General features: G+C 56.5%; 1 protein-coding gene across 4 annotated transcripts in view; it reads left to right on the forward strand.

Annotated features, from left to right (window-relative positions):
* LOC117645384 (putative inorganic phosphate cotransporter) overlaps positions 1-14,724 on the forward strand; it is a 28,437-nt gene that overhangs the window by 7,031 nt on the left and 6,682 nt on the right. For 2 of the 4 annotated variants that reach the window (XM_034385536.1, XM_034385535.1), the window contains exon 2: positions 7,808-7,929. In XM_034385536.1, coding sequence (XP_034241427.1) covers positions 7,836-7,929 — 94 coding nt within the window. In that variant the 5' untranslated portion in view covers positions 7,808-7,835. Of the gene's footprint in view, positions 1-6,897; positions 7,160-7,241; positions 7,313-7,807; positions 7,930-14,724 lie in introns of those variants that run through there. The other 2 variants (XM_034385537.1, XM_034385533.1) reach the window with 2 other exon arrangements.

The raw sequence follows: 14,724 nt of genomic DNA on the forward strand, positions 1-14,724 counted from the left end.
TTTTTTAAAGACATTTCTGAGCGTTTTGGCCAACTTTGAGACAATACTGCTCCCAAACTAAGACTGATAATCGCACTCCGTAACAGAGGCATGCTAAAGGAAGGTCCAAAGACCAATTGCCCGTTGAGGGAGCAAAATGCCCGCCTCGGATCAGACGCAGTGGCATGCTAAAGGAGGGGTCCCGTGGGGTTTAAACTTTTCCTGGGGGTCGCGGAAATTTTTGGCTACAAATTTGGGGTCGCGAGCCGAGAAAGGTTGAGAACCGCTGCTCTATCCTTATGTTTTGGCTCGTCATCCCGTATACATACAGATCAAACCCTTGCCATCGCAGACCAACTCTTTTAGCCAAAAGTTTGAGGCCGCGCGGAAAGATTCTTTTTCTTGGCTCGACTTAGGTGCGCCTTGCCACGTGCTGATTGCACACGGTGGCAAGTGTGTCACACCGTGCCGGCTGACTTTGTAGCTGTCGTACCATCTCCCTCGGTCTTTTGGCTGATTCCGAGCAGTGCCGTCTCTCTCGCACTCGTTGGGCGTTCCGTAGGCGTTCGAGGGAGACGTCAGCCTACTGGCACCACGCCCCTGAGGACTCCATCAATGTTGCTTCTCCTCATGTTTGCATCCAGGCATCCCTCCGCGTCAAATGGCGCCCCGCTCTCCTCGCCCTTGCATTGGCGAACGTAATTTGACACTTTGCCGTGCCAATTTGGCTTGAATGTGTTCGGCCAGCTGAGGCAATGTTAGGCTGGGTTCGGTCGGTGGCAGGTTCTGGTGGCCGAACTGTTCGCTCACGCGATGGGCTCGTTTCGCCTCAATTTGCGTCCAAATGCTATAGTTCCCTCGGTAAAAGTCGTCGACACTGCAAGATGCTCGTTTCGTTTGCAGTGTTGGTACCTGTCAGGTCAGCCGGCCTGCACATCCGTCGGCGGCACATCCGCTACGTGTCCACTCCGTGTTCCGCGTCACCGTTTGAATTATTTCTGGCCCTACACTGGCTCACCCCGTGTCCGCAGCCTGGCGCAGCCTTGGGGAAGGCCGTGCCTGATTGGCTGCACTGCATGTCTGGCCGCGCCGGTCAATTTAAAATTTATCGATTTTTATTTCTTTTCGGCTCTGTAGCCTTTGTCGAGCAGGTTCTGCGCGCCAAGTCCGAGGGTTGTTTCGAATCCGAAGACATAGAAGACACGGTGATGGTGTGCGAGTTGAGGAACGACCCCTAATTAAGGTGTCGTACTTGTTGCAAAAGGCGGCGGGCTGCGGAGCCAAAATGAATTGCGTCATTGGCGGCCAAGCTGCTCTCTTCCCCACTGCCCACTCATTGATTTCTGGCAGTCAGTTTTGAAAACATCTAAAATCCAACCTTGCAGCTAGTGAAAGCTAATTTTGATGGTTAAATTGTCCAATGAGTTCCAGAAGGAGAAGGACTTCGCTAACTTTGTTCAAACTTTTTCGGGCGGGAAGGCACGGCATTTTCAAAACGAGACGGGCGCGGCTGAAAGTTGCCAGGGGTAGCCCCCAGCCGCTTTGGCAGCCTCTGGCTGGTTTGGCAGTCCCGGTTTGCACTTTGAGTAAGGCCCGATGTGGCCGATGTGGCGGACGAGCGGACACCAGGCGGGCCAGGCCTGTGCTAGTCTGTGCCTGCTGCTATTCGTCGACGCCAGCGGGTTCCGACGGGTTCCGCTTGTTCCGCCAAGCGTGCCAACTCCAGATAAAGCCTACCTGAGCCGTTTTCCAGAATTGTTTTCGTGGATGGTGCCGTCGCCCTGAGGGAATCAGGCGGCGTCATCCCTTTTCAAAGAAATGGGGAAACAACGCACCTGTCGCGCACCGCAGCGTTCGTTCACCTCTCGCACCGCCGGCTTCCTCTATCTCTCTTTCCTTGTTTCGAGGTTATGAATGGGCCCGAATCGGCGGGCCACGGACGGGCCACCAGCAGGGGAGGGTGCGGGGCAGGTAAAACATCCTCGCCGTTCGATCAAAGCAGTCTGCCTGCGCGAGTTCCTCTCAAACTCGCTCGCAGAAACCGCAGCAAGCTGTCGTGTGTCTAGTTGGAATCTCGGGACTGCCCCTGGAGGCCAGGCAACCTATCCGGCATGTTGCCACTGCCGGTGCACTTTTCGAAGGCCATCGTCGCTTTTGTCTCTCTCTTTTGAAACTGGGGCGCCCATCTCCATCTAGAATGCAGTTGGAACGTGCGAGGAGATTTCTCAATCGGGAGCCGTTTCACATTCTGTCTTTATCGTCTGGGCCAGTCTTTACATTTAAGCGATTATGAGTAGGGGCAGAAGTGTCGAAACTCTTTTTCCGAGCTGTCGGTTCGGACTAAACTAAAATAGGAATAAATGCCGTGATTATTAGACGTTTGTTTAACCACGATACGCCTTGATGGCAGCGGGTGTGTCACCTTATCAGCACGCGGCATCTGTGGCCCTGGTGGTCTTCGAGCCATCGGGGCATTCTCGATTACATCGATCCTGACCACGCCGAATATCGGCCGACGCGGCAGCCATATGGTCATCATATATGGGCACATGTATCTCTCTGCTGGGGAGGCAGTTACATCCCGATTCGATCAGCGCGGCAATCTGCCTTGTGTGCAATAAGGACTATTTGATAAAATTAATGACACGCGACGACCACGTTCGGAAAAAGCGACTCAAACCATAGAGAGGAAGAACGGCTTATATTGCAATACCACAAAAATATCGATATTTTTTGTGGTATTTTTTGAAGTAACTGGCTTTTAAAAATATAACTGTTTTTTTGGTTACGCACTTTTTTTTAAGTTTGTAAGATAACGAGTTGTTTTTTTTTTTTTAAGACTTTTGTTTGTTCAAATGGATGACTTGATTTTCTGTCTTACACAACGACTTGCTGCACGGCGGTGCGGCCGATGCCTACATTCTTGCATTCTTGCGGTGTGGTCGCGGGCACTCCGCGGGCAGTCCGCGGGCACCAAGGCGGGCACTGCGACTCCGGCTAAACGTGGGAAAGATTGTTTGGTCGCGCTGCCGTCGGTAATAAGGCCGTGCCGGGCCGTGCGGTGCGCACGCACGTGCTCGCGTATTCACCGGCACGTCCCATTCGCACGACACGCCACCTGTCTCTCTCGCACCCTTGTGGGTCGCTCCGCGGGTGCGAGGGAGACGGAGCGAGGCCCGCGGCAGCGGCCCGCCGCTTTTGTGTCCGAGAGGCGCCACCCGCGGACTGCGGGGACTGCGCGGCCGAGACAGACTAAGTGGGCCCAGTTTCGGGCGCGCCCACCTCGCCGTGCCGTGGGCGTCGCCACGGGTCGCGGCCGCCGAACAGGAGTCCTCATGAAGCTGGCCGAAGTGACGCCGGGTCGCCAGCACGGTTGCGTAGTCATTGAATAGTCCTATATTAGTCGGTGTCCCAAAAGGATGTGCGGAGTCATCACCCCGTTACTCGATCTGCTACCGCGGTCGCGGCGCTGCAAGTGACGCAAGAAGCCGGCTTTGTTTTGAATGCAGGTTAATAACCCGCGCGCTATGAATGCGCCGCGCGGCCTCTAACTCTGTCTGCGCCTGCACGCCAGAGAGACCGAGAGTGCCGAGAGAGAGAGAGAGAAGAGAGAGAGAGAGAGAGAGAGAGAGAGAGAGAGAGAGAGAGAGAGAGATGAAGGGAAGGTGAAACGGAAAGTTGTTTATTGTCGGAGAATGGCGAGACGGCGATATACGCACGCGGCTCACTCGTTGCTTCTGTTTGCTTACGACTTCGAGGATCCCGCAGAGACTCGTAGACATCATAGGACCGGACTCTTGCCTTTCGCAAGTCGATCACCGATCGCACACAGCGAGGCGCAGAGTCTGCCAAAACGTTTGCAGCGTTTGCCGCGCAGCCGGCCCCATTCGACTGAGCCTTGCCGCGCCGTGACGGGCCGTGACGCGTCGCTCGGTCGTAAACAGTGCCGGGCGGTAACAGGTCGGTACCGGGCGCCGCCACGCCACGCTACGCCACGCCACCTCGGCGACATCGTGTTACGCTCGATCCAATACTACGGTTGTTAGGCAGCTATCTATAGCGGTGTGACCACGCGGCCGCGCGACGCTATGCGCTTCTTTTCTTACAGCGTCAGGACGAACGCGAACGCCGAGTTGTTATTTTTTTTTGCAGCGCGGGTCACGCGACTGCTCATACACACCTTCTAGAACTATTGACGACCCGGGGTGCTGGAAAAATACTCCAGATGGTCCGGACGCCTATCCGTGTTTTCCTGGTGATTTTCCTGGACGCCGCAATGCGGACGCCGCGGAGTAATCTTCTTCTTCGCGCGACTCGTCTTTTCGGTGTGGAGCGAGAGAGACGGGACGCGACCGGTTGGGATCAGCCGCTGCGGCCCGCTTGTCATTGTACATCGCAAAAATGAGTCCCAAGGTGAAAAGCGTAAACGGAATGGATGGCCTGATAATGATGATGATGATGATTTGAGAGCGCAGCGCCAAGGCCACGGTCGCGGGCCGCCCCGCCCCGCCAACTTGAGCTCATTGACAACACAATGGGCGGACGACGCGCTTCACATACCCTGGTCTACCGCCCCAGTCCGTGCGTGCACCCAAACAGCTGGTTAGGTTAGGGTAGGTTAGCAAAGGCGGTGGAGGCGACAAAGAAGAGTGTGAAAATGGAATCTATGGGTTGTTTTAGCAAAACGTTGCAGTGAAAAAAAAACCTTCAAAAAATCATTCTATTAATATTTAAAAAATATCCCCCATTCTTGTCTCGTTCTGGTGCTTCTTGCACAGGTAAAAACTGAAGCTAAATTGACTTCCAGCAGAACGCCGACAGTGCCCCTGTACGGTATTCGCCATTAATGCACACTCGGCAGCGTGCCAGACGCACGCAGCTAGCCGGTCCAATGACTCGGAGACTCTGACATTGAAAACGCCAACGGCGAGGCGAGACGGCCAGTTATGCAACCAGTCTGTTTGCGATGCTCGCAGTTTTATTAATTGGGGCGTTATCGGCGTTTCCTGGGGCATTGTTCGGGGCGCGGCCAGGTGCCGGTGATAAGTATGTCGTCCTTATAATAATCGGGCGAAAGTCGGCTATCTCCATTGCACTGTGCGTTGGCAGTTCGCACCGGGGTGCTCTTTTCCTGTCTGCCAGCCTTCGCTTCCGCGAACTGGTGGACTTTATATAGACTGGATCATCATCTCAAGGGCTCTCAGTTGTTTTCTGCATTCCGACGCCCTGCGTACGCACTGGGTACTGAAGGTTTTTCTTACTCTGTCGAAAAGAATAGTCGGTATCACTTGGCATCAATTTTCTTTCCTAACTTGACTATGCCCGCTCCTTTTGCCAGGAAAATGATTTAGTTTCTTATCCCTCTGGTGCATTCCGGACGCGCTTATATGAACCCCCACGGCTCCAGTTGGATCCAGTCTCTGCTTGTTTCTTGTTTACGTCGGCGCGCTGGGCTGCTGGGCTTCCAGACAGTTGGTCTCGCCTAGTTGTTGTTGCCCTACGCCTCGCCAGACCGGACCGGACCTGCCTGGCTCCCTGCCTGGCTCCCTGCCTCTCGCCCTGGGCTGTGACGTCACCGTGACGTCACCTGCCGGCTGGAGGGCGCGGAGCGCGCGGAGTACCCTCCCCTGGACACGTAGGCCAGTCTGTTTTTGTCCACTCACGCACTCCGTCTCTCTCGCGCTCTTACAGGACGCCCCATGAGTGCGAGAGAGACGTGCCGGGGCCTATGACACTGGCTGCGTGGTTCCGCTCCGACCGTGGCCAAGTGAGGCTAGCGCGGCCCAGGCGGCGTGACACCAACAGGGCGATCAGTGCCATCAGCGTGGCCGGCGTGGCCGTTCAGGGCGGACCCAGGCACCATTCCAATCAGTCCACCAACAAAAACAACCACAAAACTCTCCCACGCGCCATGGAACCCGGCAGGCGTCGCGGCGTCGCCAAGGCGATATTCAGTGACTTCTCAAGCGGAAGTAAGAAGGGAATTGAGTTCCAAAGCGGTGGAAGAGGGAAAGAAGTCGGATTCTGGGGTTCTTCTCCGCGGCGTCTACTCCGGTGGCTCTCGTGCGGTTTCGGTTTCCGGATGGAAGGGTTTGGCCCGTTTTCACGGCCGCGGGTCGCCACGTCCCGTTAAGCCAACGGTACAGTGTAGGCAACACTCTTGCCATTTCGGGAAGAAGCCTGTCCACGCGGCTTGTGAAGTGAGGCTGTTTCGCGATGCGCCTTCTTCTTCCCTTCTCCCTCTGCCGGTGCCCGCCACCCCGCGGCAGCACGCGGCAGGCAGGGGTAGTCCAAGGACGACAGGATGGGGCTGCAGGAGGGGAGGGCGGGGTTGTTTATAGTGGAGGCTCGCCGGCCGCGGATCAAGGAGTATGATGAATTCAGCAGTGTCGAAATCCAGTCCCCGTTGAACTCGCAGCTGCAGCTGACCCCACATCACTCACTACCTGGTGGCGCATCCTCGCGCCTGCCGGACGCATCCAAGACGATTCCGGACTGCCAAAACGGCCGGACCGGTTTCCGGCGAGGTGGATGATCGGTGCGGTGAGCGGGAGTCGAACCTCCGTCACCTGTTGCGTGGAACGAACGCGGGCGATGCCGTGGGGGCGGCTTGTCCGCGCCCTCCGCGCCCCGCCACGCGGCCAAGGCGGCCAAGGCGCAGCAGATACATCAGCTGATCACTTTCTCTGGGTCTGTGCGTGGCGGCGTGGCGTGGCGGCGTGGCGTGGCGGCTTGCCCCGCGCTGCCGCTGGCTGCCACTCACGCTGCCGGCACGGCCGGCACGGCCGGCACGGCCTGCCCGCCCCACCTCCGCCACCGCCGGCCCGGCTCGGCGCGGCCCGGCCCCGCCCGGCCCGGCTGCGCTCGGCGGTAGCCCGCTCCGCTCGGCGCGGAGGTGACGAGTCTGCCTCCCAGACCACACCGTGGCAGTCGTGGTCGAATCGTCACGTTGTCTGCCCTGCACCGCCCTGCACCGCCCTGCACCCAGGCCGACCAACCCGTCGCCAGCAAACCGGTCTTTCCGCGAATGGACTGCGCCCGGCGGATGCGTCGTCTGCTGGATCGACGGTGTCAACGAGTGTCAACCGTGTCAGCGCCTCCGGTGTCCGCTGTCGCCGAGTCAAGCAGTGCCGCAGGGGTGCCAACCCCGCCCCGCCGATTCCACTAGCGTGCTTCCGAGGTAGCGTGCTCTTACATCGCCGCCTTAAAGTGCTACAAGTTGGCGACACTGCGATTGCGGAACGGTGAAGCGCGTACTGTACCGCGAAGCTGAGGACATGCTTTCGGAGAGCCGGAGAGGAAACGGGCTTGACGCGGTCGTCCCGCGGAAGGAGTATGTACCACCAGTGACCGCCAGTGACCACTCGCATCCGGAGTTAATGCCCTTTTGACTGGTGTCGCTGGTGTCACTGTAATGTCACTGGCCGGCGCCGCGCTGCCTCATGCCAAGACGCTGTCGCGGAGCGGCGCGTTGTGTGCGTTCCAGTGAGACATTGAAACTGCCGTCAAGTTATCGACCCTCCTCGTCCGATTCAGTGACTCGTGTCGTTACGAGATGTCCTTTGGAATGTCTGGGGTTCAGGAAGTGGACCATGGTTTTGACAGGATCATAATTTTGCGTGCTGGCTTTGGTTTCCCGCGCTTTTGTTAGTGTCGTACACTGCGCTTGCATTGGCAGGACTGCACAATGAAAGCGTGTTTTGGCGCGAAACCTTGCTAGTCGAACCTAACCTTAAGAAAACCATGTCGAGTCGACTAGTCGCAAGACTGTCTTTCAACATATCCTCCCTGACTGCCTTTCTGACTCGTTGTGGGTTGTCTGTTGCAGCCGGAACCAAAGCCTGCCCGCCGCCACCATGGTGACGCCCGCCGAGACGGTGGTCAGCAGCACCGCCAAGGAGCTGGAGGCGAAGCAGCAGCCGCAGGAGAAGGACGTCCCGGCGCCGCGAGGTGAGTGCAGGACTCGGCGGACGAGGACGCGGGTTCGAATACCCGCCTTAATCTGGCATTCTCTTTCGTTTTTTTCCCCGCGCCGTGAGCACATTCGTGCCAATCGAGCCGTGAAGCAAACTTTTCGTGCAGTTTGCATTTTTAGAGCCCCCGCCCAGACTAGATAAGCACACCAAGCAAAGTCGAGACTAGTCCCTCAAAGTCGAAACGGAGTCGTATTTTTCGAAACGAAGTGAACGACGCGCACGCGCCGTTCCGACGTTACTGTACCGAGCGCCGTCTCCCTGTCATGTCCAGACCACGTGCGTGCGGCTGTCAGGCCGGCATCCTTTCCACAGCCTTTGTTGCCTTTCTCGTTTTCATTAATTGATATCAATTAAGAAGCCGCGAGCAGGAAGAAGCCCGCCCCATTATGCAAAGCGATTTCGCGGCCTGGCGTTCGTGCACGTAACGACGTAACGACACATCGAAAAGCTGTCCGTCACCGAGAGTCACCGAGTCACCGCCATGGGCTGGGCGAGGTGGTCTTATTGTGTCGCTGTGACCTTTCTGGTCATCGGGAGCGCGGCCGGGGGAGCAGAGCAGAGCACACTCTCAAAGAAGGAGCCTCTCGAAGCGCACAAAGATTGGCGCGTTTCTCTTGCTCCATGCATCACTTTTATTTGCGTGTGTCGAAAACGAATGGCTGCCCGTGCGGTGTTCCTCCCGGGCCGCCAGGCCAGCCAGGCCGGCCAGGCCGGCCAGGAGGACTGGATTGTTTTTTTCCAGCGCGGACTTTTCCGCGATCGGAGAGAGAATTGGCGACAGTGGCGTCCGGAATGGGGCTAAAGGAGGAAGTCCCTGCGACAGGGAAGGCCAGAGAGAGTTCGACTGGAGCCCCCTCCCCTTGTGGGGCGTCTGGGGTGATTTTCCGCGAGGTGGGGCACGCCCCGGCCCACCCCAGCCCTGCCCATCCACACGCCTTTTTACTGGTATTTGGCCGAGCCGGGCAAAGCCTGGCAAAGGCTGGCAAAGCCGAACCCTGGAGGGCGGCTTCCACGGCAGCACACGTCCCGGCAGGACTTCCTACTTCGAAAAATTGGAATCTCACTTGCACCTGGCCAAATTTTTGCGCGGATTATTTTTAAAAATAAGAAAAACAAGAAAGGCATCATTTTTTTTCCGTGTGGTCTCCAGAAATAAGATACAGTCGGCCAATCAACCGATGAGCGGTCATTTACCCGAAAGATTAAAACGAAATCCCTCTCGCGCAGTGAATGGAGGGCCGTCCTGGCGGTCTTGACACTGATTTGCGATGCGATACGGCCGCATTGTGTCGGCCGGCGCCTTTTCGACCAAGGACCTCCCTCCAAATTATCTTGTTTTGCTGACGGATCGGCGCTGGCCGCATCCGATCCTGTTTCAGCAGCACGCGGTGCACGCGTGCCCCGGCGTGCCCTCCAAAACGATATTCAGCACGGCTTTGACCTCCCCGCCGTGTGCATGTGTGCGTGCGTCTGTGTGTACAAAGACCGGTTACTCGAGACTGCTCCCTGAGTACTGGACCTCACCACCTTCAAGCAGGCAGGCAGGGCCCCAAGGCCTGTCGTGCCAATAACGTGCAGTATTGGCAGAAACACGACGGCGGCAGGGTCAATGGGCGTCTCAGGCATGTTCGGCTTGTTTAGCGAGGAGCTGCTGTTTATTTTTGGCCGTAGTAGGGAAGTGCCAAAATGGCTTTGTTGTAGAAAGGATTGCGGCGGTCATTAAATGTGTCTGTGTGTGTGTGAGCTCCGGGTTGTGTGGGTGCGGCTGCCTGCCCTAAGATGATGATGGTCATCCAGGACCCCGCCCAAACGAAGCCCAAACAACGGAGAGCCTCCAGGATCTGGCGGGGCTTGGCGCCTTGCTTGGCGCACGCGATCGGAGATGTCTTCCTGATTGAAGCATGACGTCTGGAGTGGCGTTCGATGGACACCTGCCGCCGCTTCTGGAGACTTGGTCCATCGATGCCCACGTCACAGCGCGTTTTGCTGATTCGACTATGCATCCGTAGTCCGCTCCGCACTGGTTCACAGATCCAGCCGCGCTCATTGGACGTCGTGTAGTCGGATCATCCAAACTGCAGACAATGCGCACCTAGGCGGGACGAGTGCGCACCGCGGTCCTCGCCGCCCCGCCTCGAAATGAGGTCGAAGCTGATTGGCGCATCCGTTGGTCACAGCCATGGACTGGGCCATGGACTGGGCCATGGACTGGGTTAGCGGGCCGGGAGTCCGAAACCTTTGGCCCTCCCGCACGGCCTGCACGCCCTGCAAGGGCCTTTAGTCAGCTTCCTGTCCAGGATGCAACAACAACTATATACCATTCGCCGAGTCTGCTGGGTCTGTTACAAGTTGATTGTTGTATGAGGGGACCTGCAGTGGGCAAAACACATTTTTAGTGGAATTTTTTGTCGCGTTTTTTTATTATTTTGTTATTGTTTTTATTTTGGGAAATTCCATGCACGTGCGGCGTGCAAATTGAAAGCTGAAAGGCTCGCTCCGCTGGACTGCCGGCCGGGCTGACATAATGAGATGACGACGTGCAGATAGTGCCGCGCGGCAGCGCCACGGCAGCGCCACGCCACTCCGAAATTTGACGCTCCACTGTCGCGCGTCTCACCTCCGAAGCGACACGCGCGCCGCCGAAATAAATAAGCAATTCAAACTGCAAACAAAAAGAAGCGAACGATAAAAAGCGAAAATGAATGGTGAGAGGGCAGCGTTGTGATTCGGGGAGTGGCGAGGTGGGGCGAGGCCCACCCGAGCGAGGGATCGGCGGATTCAATGAAGCGAGGACAACGACTGGCACTGCCACACCACAAAATGGAGTATTGATTTGCGCACGTGAAAATTGAAAAACAAAAGTATAATCAATATGAAGAATTGGGAGAATCGCTCGAACTGTCTCCGGCAGTTGGTCGCGTGAAACTACCACTATTTCCCCGCTGACAGGCGATAGTGTGCATGACCGCCTTTTCAATCAATCCATGTCACTGCGTCGAAAGTGTGGCCGCGTCAGCCAAGCCCGGCCAAGCCCGGCCAAGCCAGGAAGCACGCTGCATGCCTGCAGCCAGCGCGCCCCGCCCCGCCCCGCCCCGCCCCGCCCGCCTTTTGCAATGTCGAGTCAATGTCACGAGTGCGTTCCATTCAGGGCCTTTGCCCGGTGTTTACCGAAGGGGTCGTTTATTTATTACGTAACGATTGATGTAACTGGTATTTTCCTCCCCGCTTCGTACATTACCCTACTGGAGTTGACCTGGCTGGTCGTAAAATTGATAAAGCCCCCCCCCCTCCCTCGCTCTGGGGCGTTTTGTAATTACCAAGGGGAAATAACTCCAGCCACACTGAAATTCATCAAACAAGTAAAATTCACTGAAATTTATTCAAATTCATCAAAATTCTACTGAAATTCATCAAAATTCAACTGAAATTTATCGAAATTCGACTAAAATTAATCGAAAGTCAACTGAAAGTCATCGAAATTTGACCGAAATTCATTGGATTTGTACACTGAAATTGACAGTGATTTCACCTTTGTAATTGCGCCCCTGGACCCTCGGCCGCCCTCGGCCTTGTTGACCTGGTTGGGCCGTTGACTCCCGGCAGACGAATCTCCCCGAGGCCCTACAGGGCGTGGAGCTCGGCGTGGAGCTCGGCGTGGACGGCCCCTTGGCAGGAAGTCGCCCGGTCCTCGCTTGTTTGTGTCCGCGGCCTGACCAGGGCCTGACGGACGACAGGGCGCGGACTGGACGGACAGGACACGCGGACCGTCCTGCCTGCGTGGGTGACGCGGTGACGCGGTGACGCGACGAAGGACAAGGCCTGTCACCGCTTGCCCGTGCTTGCCCATTCGGACTCCAATTTTCGCTCGGCTTGGAAGTCGCGCGCCAATGCGTGCCGACCAACTCTGCAGTCTGATTGCGGCAGTCTCTCTCGCGCCTTTTTACTCCGTGAGTGGGAGAGAGACGGGGCGACGCTGGTCGTTCTGGTGGGTCAGTATGGCCGCCGCTGCGGCCGGGCCAGCCCAGGCGGCTCGGGTTATTCGCACCGAAGCTCGGCCGACTCTCGGTCGGGTTCAAGGTGAACGCGATGCGCTCGTGGCGCTGTCTCTCTCGCACCCCTGTGCAGGCCTGCAGCACAGTGCAGCACGCCCCGTGGAGGGAACCCGCAGCACGCCGTCCTTCGTGCTGATGCAAGTCTGCGGAGTGGTGACCGCTCCCGGCACTCGTAACCCAGACAAAGCAAGTGCACGCACTAGAAGAACCTCGGTGCGGTCTAGCGCAGTCTAGCGTAGTCTAGCGCACCGCCGTGACGGCCCGGCTAAGAATACCGACCGCCCCGATGGCAGTTCGCGCTCTCGCTGTGCTCCGCTGTTCTTCGATGGGCGCTTCTAAATTTGGCAGTGTGACCCTTCAGTACGCCAGCACGGCACGCCAGCACGGCACGCCAGTCCGGCACGCCGTGACGCGGCATCGGCGGGGCGTCGAGTTAATGAAGGAATGCATAAACGATTGGCCGACCGAGGCTCCCCGTTCTGGAAGGGACTGTACACTGTGGCGGCCCGGCATGGCCCGGCATGGCCCGGCATGGCATGGCGGCAACAGTCTCCGCTGGTGGCGCAATCACAGGGGCAAAATCACATCGTGCACTGCCAAAATTTCTTTTAAAAAATAAATATTAGGTGTGTTTAATCAAAATTTCCTCCTGGCGTACAAGAATTGTTCTTTTTTAAAAAATTTAATAATAAAACACCGTAAAACGGAATCGAAATTTCCTTCTGGTGTAACCGGATTATTATTTTTTTAAAATTTAATAGTTGGTGTGCTGAACACCGTATAAAACGGAATCAAAATTTCCTTCTGGTGCACCGGATACGGAGAAGCGGGAAGGCGGACTCCTCTCTGCGTGGACTTCCCTCCTCCGCGAGTCGCTTGGCTGAGAGCGGCGACCAAGGCAAAAAGGTTATTCCACATTTCGCGCATTGCTGCGCGGTGCGCGCGCGGTGCGGACGGATGGCCGTAGGGCCGAGCCAAAAGTTATGAAATGGAATGGGATGGCGCGAGTGCGCCGTGAACGCGCCGCAAGCGTGACTCAACGTGTTGCGCGGGCTGGGAAAGGAAGGGGGATTTCAATTTAGGATCGGGAAATGAATGCATGCACTTACGCAGAGTGTTTTTTTTTCTTGAACGTGCTTATGCTTATTCCGCGTTCACCCCATTTTCAGCGTTGGCTACGTTTTGTTTTGGTACCTAATACATGGACCCTCCCCCTCCGCCTGGCCCGGCCGGGCCGATGTACCCTGCAGTACCTGTCGCGCGGCGCGTCACACGGCGCCCGTTGTAAAAATAGAAAAGCGCGCGGGTCAGGCCATGCGCCCCTTGTGGTGCACACTGTTTCGACACTGTTAGAAATCAATGAAGCCTGCACCTTTCAGTCCTGACAGCGTCTCGCCACCCGGCCGGCGGCACTCCTATCGAAAACTTTGGCCCACATTCAATTGAAGGCTCCTGTATTCACTTTCTCTTCGGAGGGCGGCGTCAAGGTAGACACCAAGGCATACCACCATCATCATCGCTGTAGTGGCTAGGTCCTTCCAGAGTATTGGGGCATTTCGTAGCCTCTCTGGCCGGCAGGGAACTCTACCCTGCGAGCAGAGCCTTGTAAACCTGCCGCTCGTCAGAGGAAATTACGAAATTACGCCCCCCTGCTGTCGCAGAAATTAGCTCTCCTGATTGAGAAGAATTGGCCGGCGCGTGGCGCGCGTGGCTCGCAGTGTACAGTCGCCCACAGTGGCGCGCGCGCGTTCGACTTTGGCTATTGGCACACTTGTGTGCACTTGGCTGTGCCTGTTGATTACTGCTCGACAAGGCAAAGGCAGTGCCCGGCAGTGCCCGGCTGTCTGGCAGGGCGGCGGAAGGACTGGAGGTCGTCGGGGGGACTCCTCGGGGGGACCCCTCGAGGGTAACCTGGTATACGCTAAACGAAAAACCGTATACGGTAAACGAAAAGCCGTACACGGTAAACGAAAAACCGTGTCCCTTTTGTCCTGTCCAAGGGTCACTTCACTTGCACACGTGGTGCCTACACTCAACATCTACATTTGAAAACAAGGACGACTAATCGATTAAATTACGTACCAAGTTTGGAGGACTTGGTGTAAAATAAATAGAGCCCTTCTTTTCATAGAAACTTACTAGCCTCATTTTTAGGTTCAATTTTTTTAAAATGTTTTTTTGAGGTTATTTTTTTTTTTGCTGTGTTGGTATGGTTCGGTTTTGCGCGGCTTGTCTGGGCGGGGGCGGGGCTGGGCGCATGCGGGATCGGCGCGAGGTGCCGACGCTTCGTTTGGCCGATTGCCCTGGCCGATGTCCGCCGCCAATTCTTTTTTTAATTATGGCGTTCGCCACTTTGGTCTGATTTAGTGCCCGCGACCAAATGGAGAGTAATCGTCTGGCTACTGCAGAGCGTAACTTCGTCGACAATTTTCGACATAGATTCAAAACAACTTTCCTTGACCCTGCGACTTTTCTCTCTTTTATGAAATAATGTAACATTTTGCTACTATAAGTTGAGTTTCCTAGATCTCATCCATTGAATGTTGGCACGGCCCGTCGCGTGCCATTGTGTCGGTGCGTTACCCAACACGCGGGGTTGAGGCGGGTCTAGGCTGCAGGACGGACGCAGGACTGAGGCAGGGCCAGAGAGTGCGTTGGGGTAGGTCACTCCCAGTGGAGGGGCCCAAACAGATTAAGCCCCAAGGCCGAGGGTCGGC

The sequence above is a fragment of the Thrips palmi genome, unplaced genomic scaffold (genome assembly GCF_012932325.1).
Source record: "Thrips palmi isolate BJ-2018 unplaced genomic scaffold, TpBJ-2018v1 HiC_scaffold_18, whole genome shotgun sequence".
In the NCBI taxonomy this organism is placed as follows: Eukaryota; Metazoa; Arthropoda; class Insecta; order Thysanoptera; family Thripidae; genus Thrips; species Thrips palmi.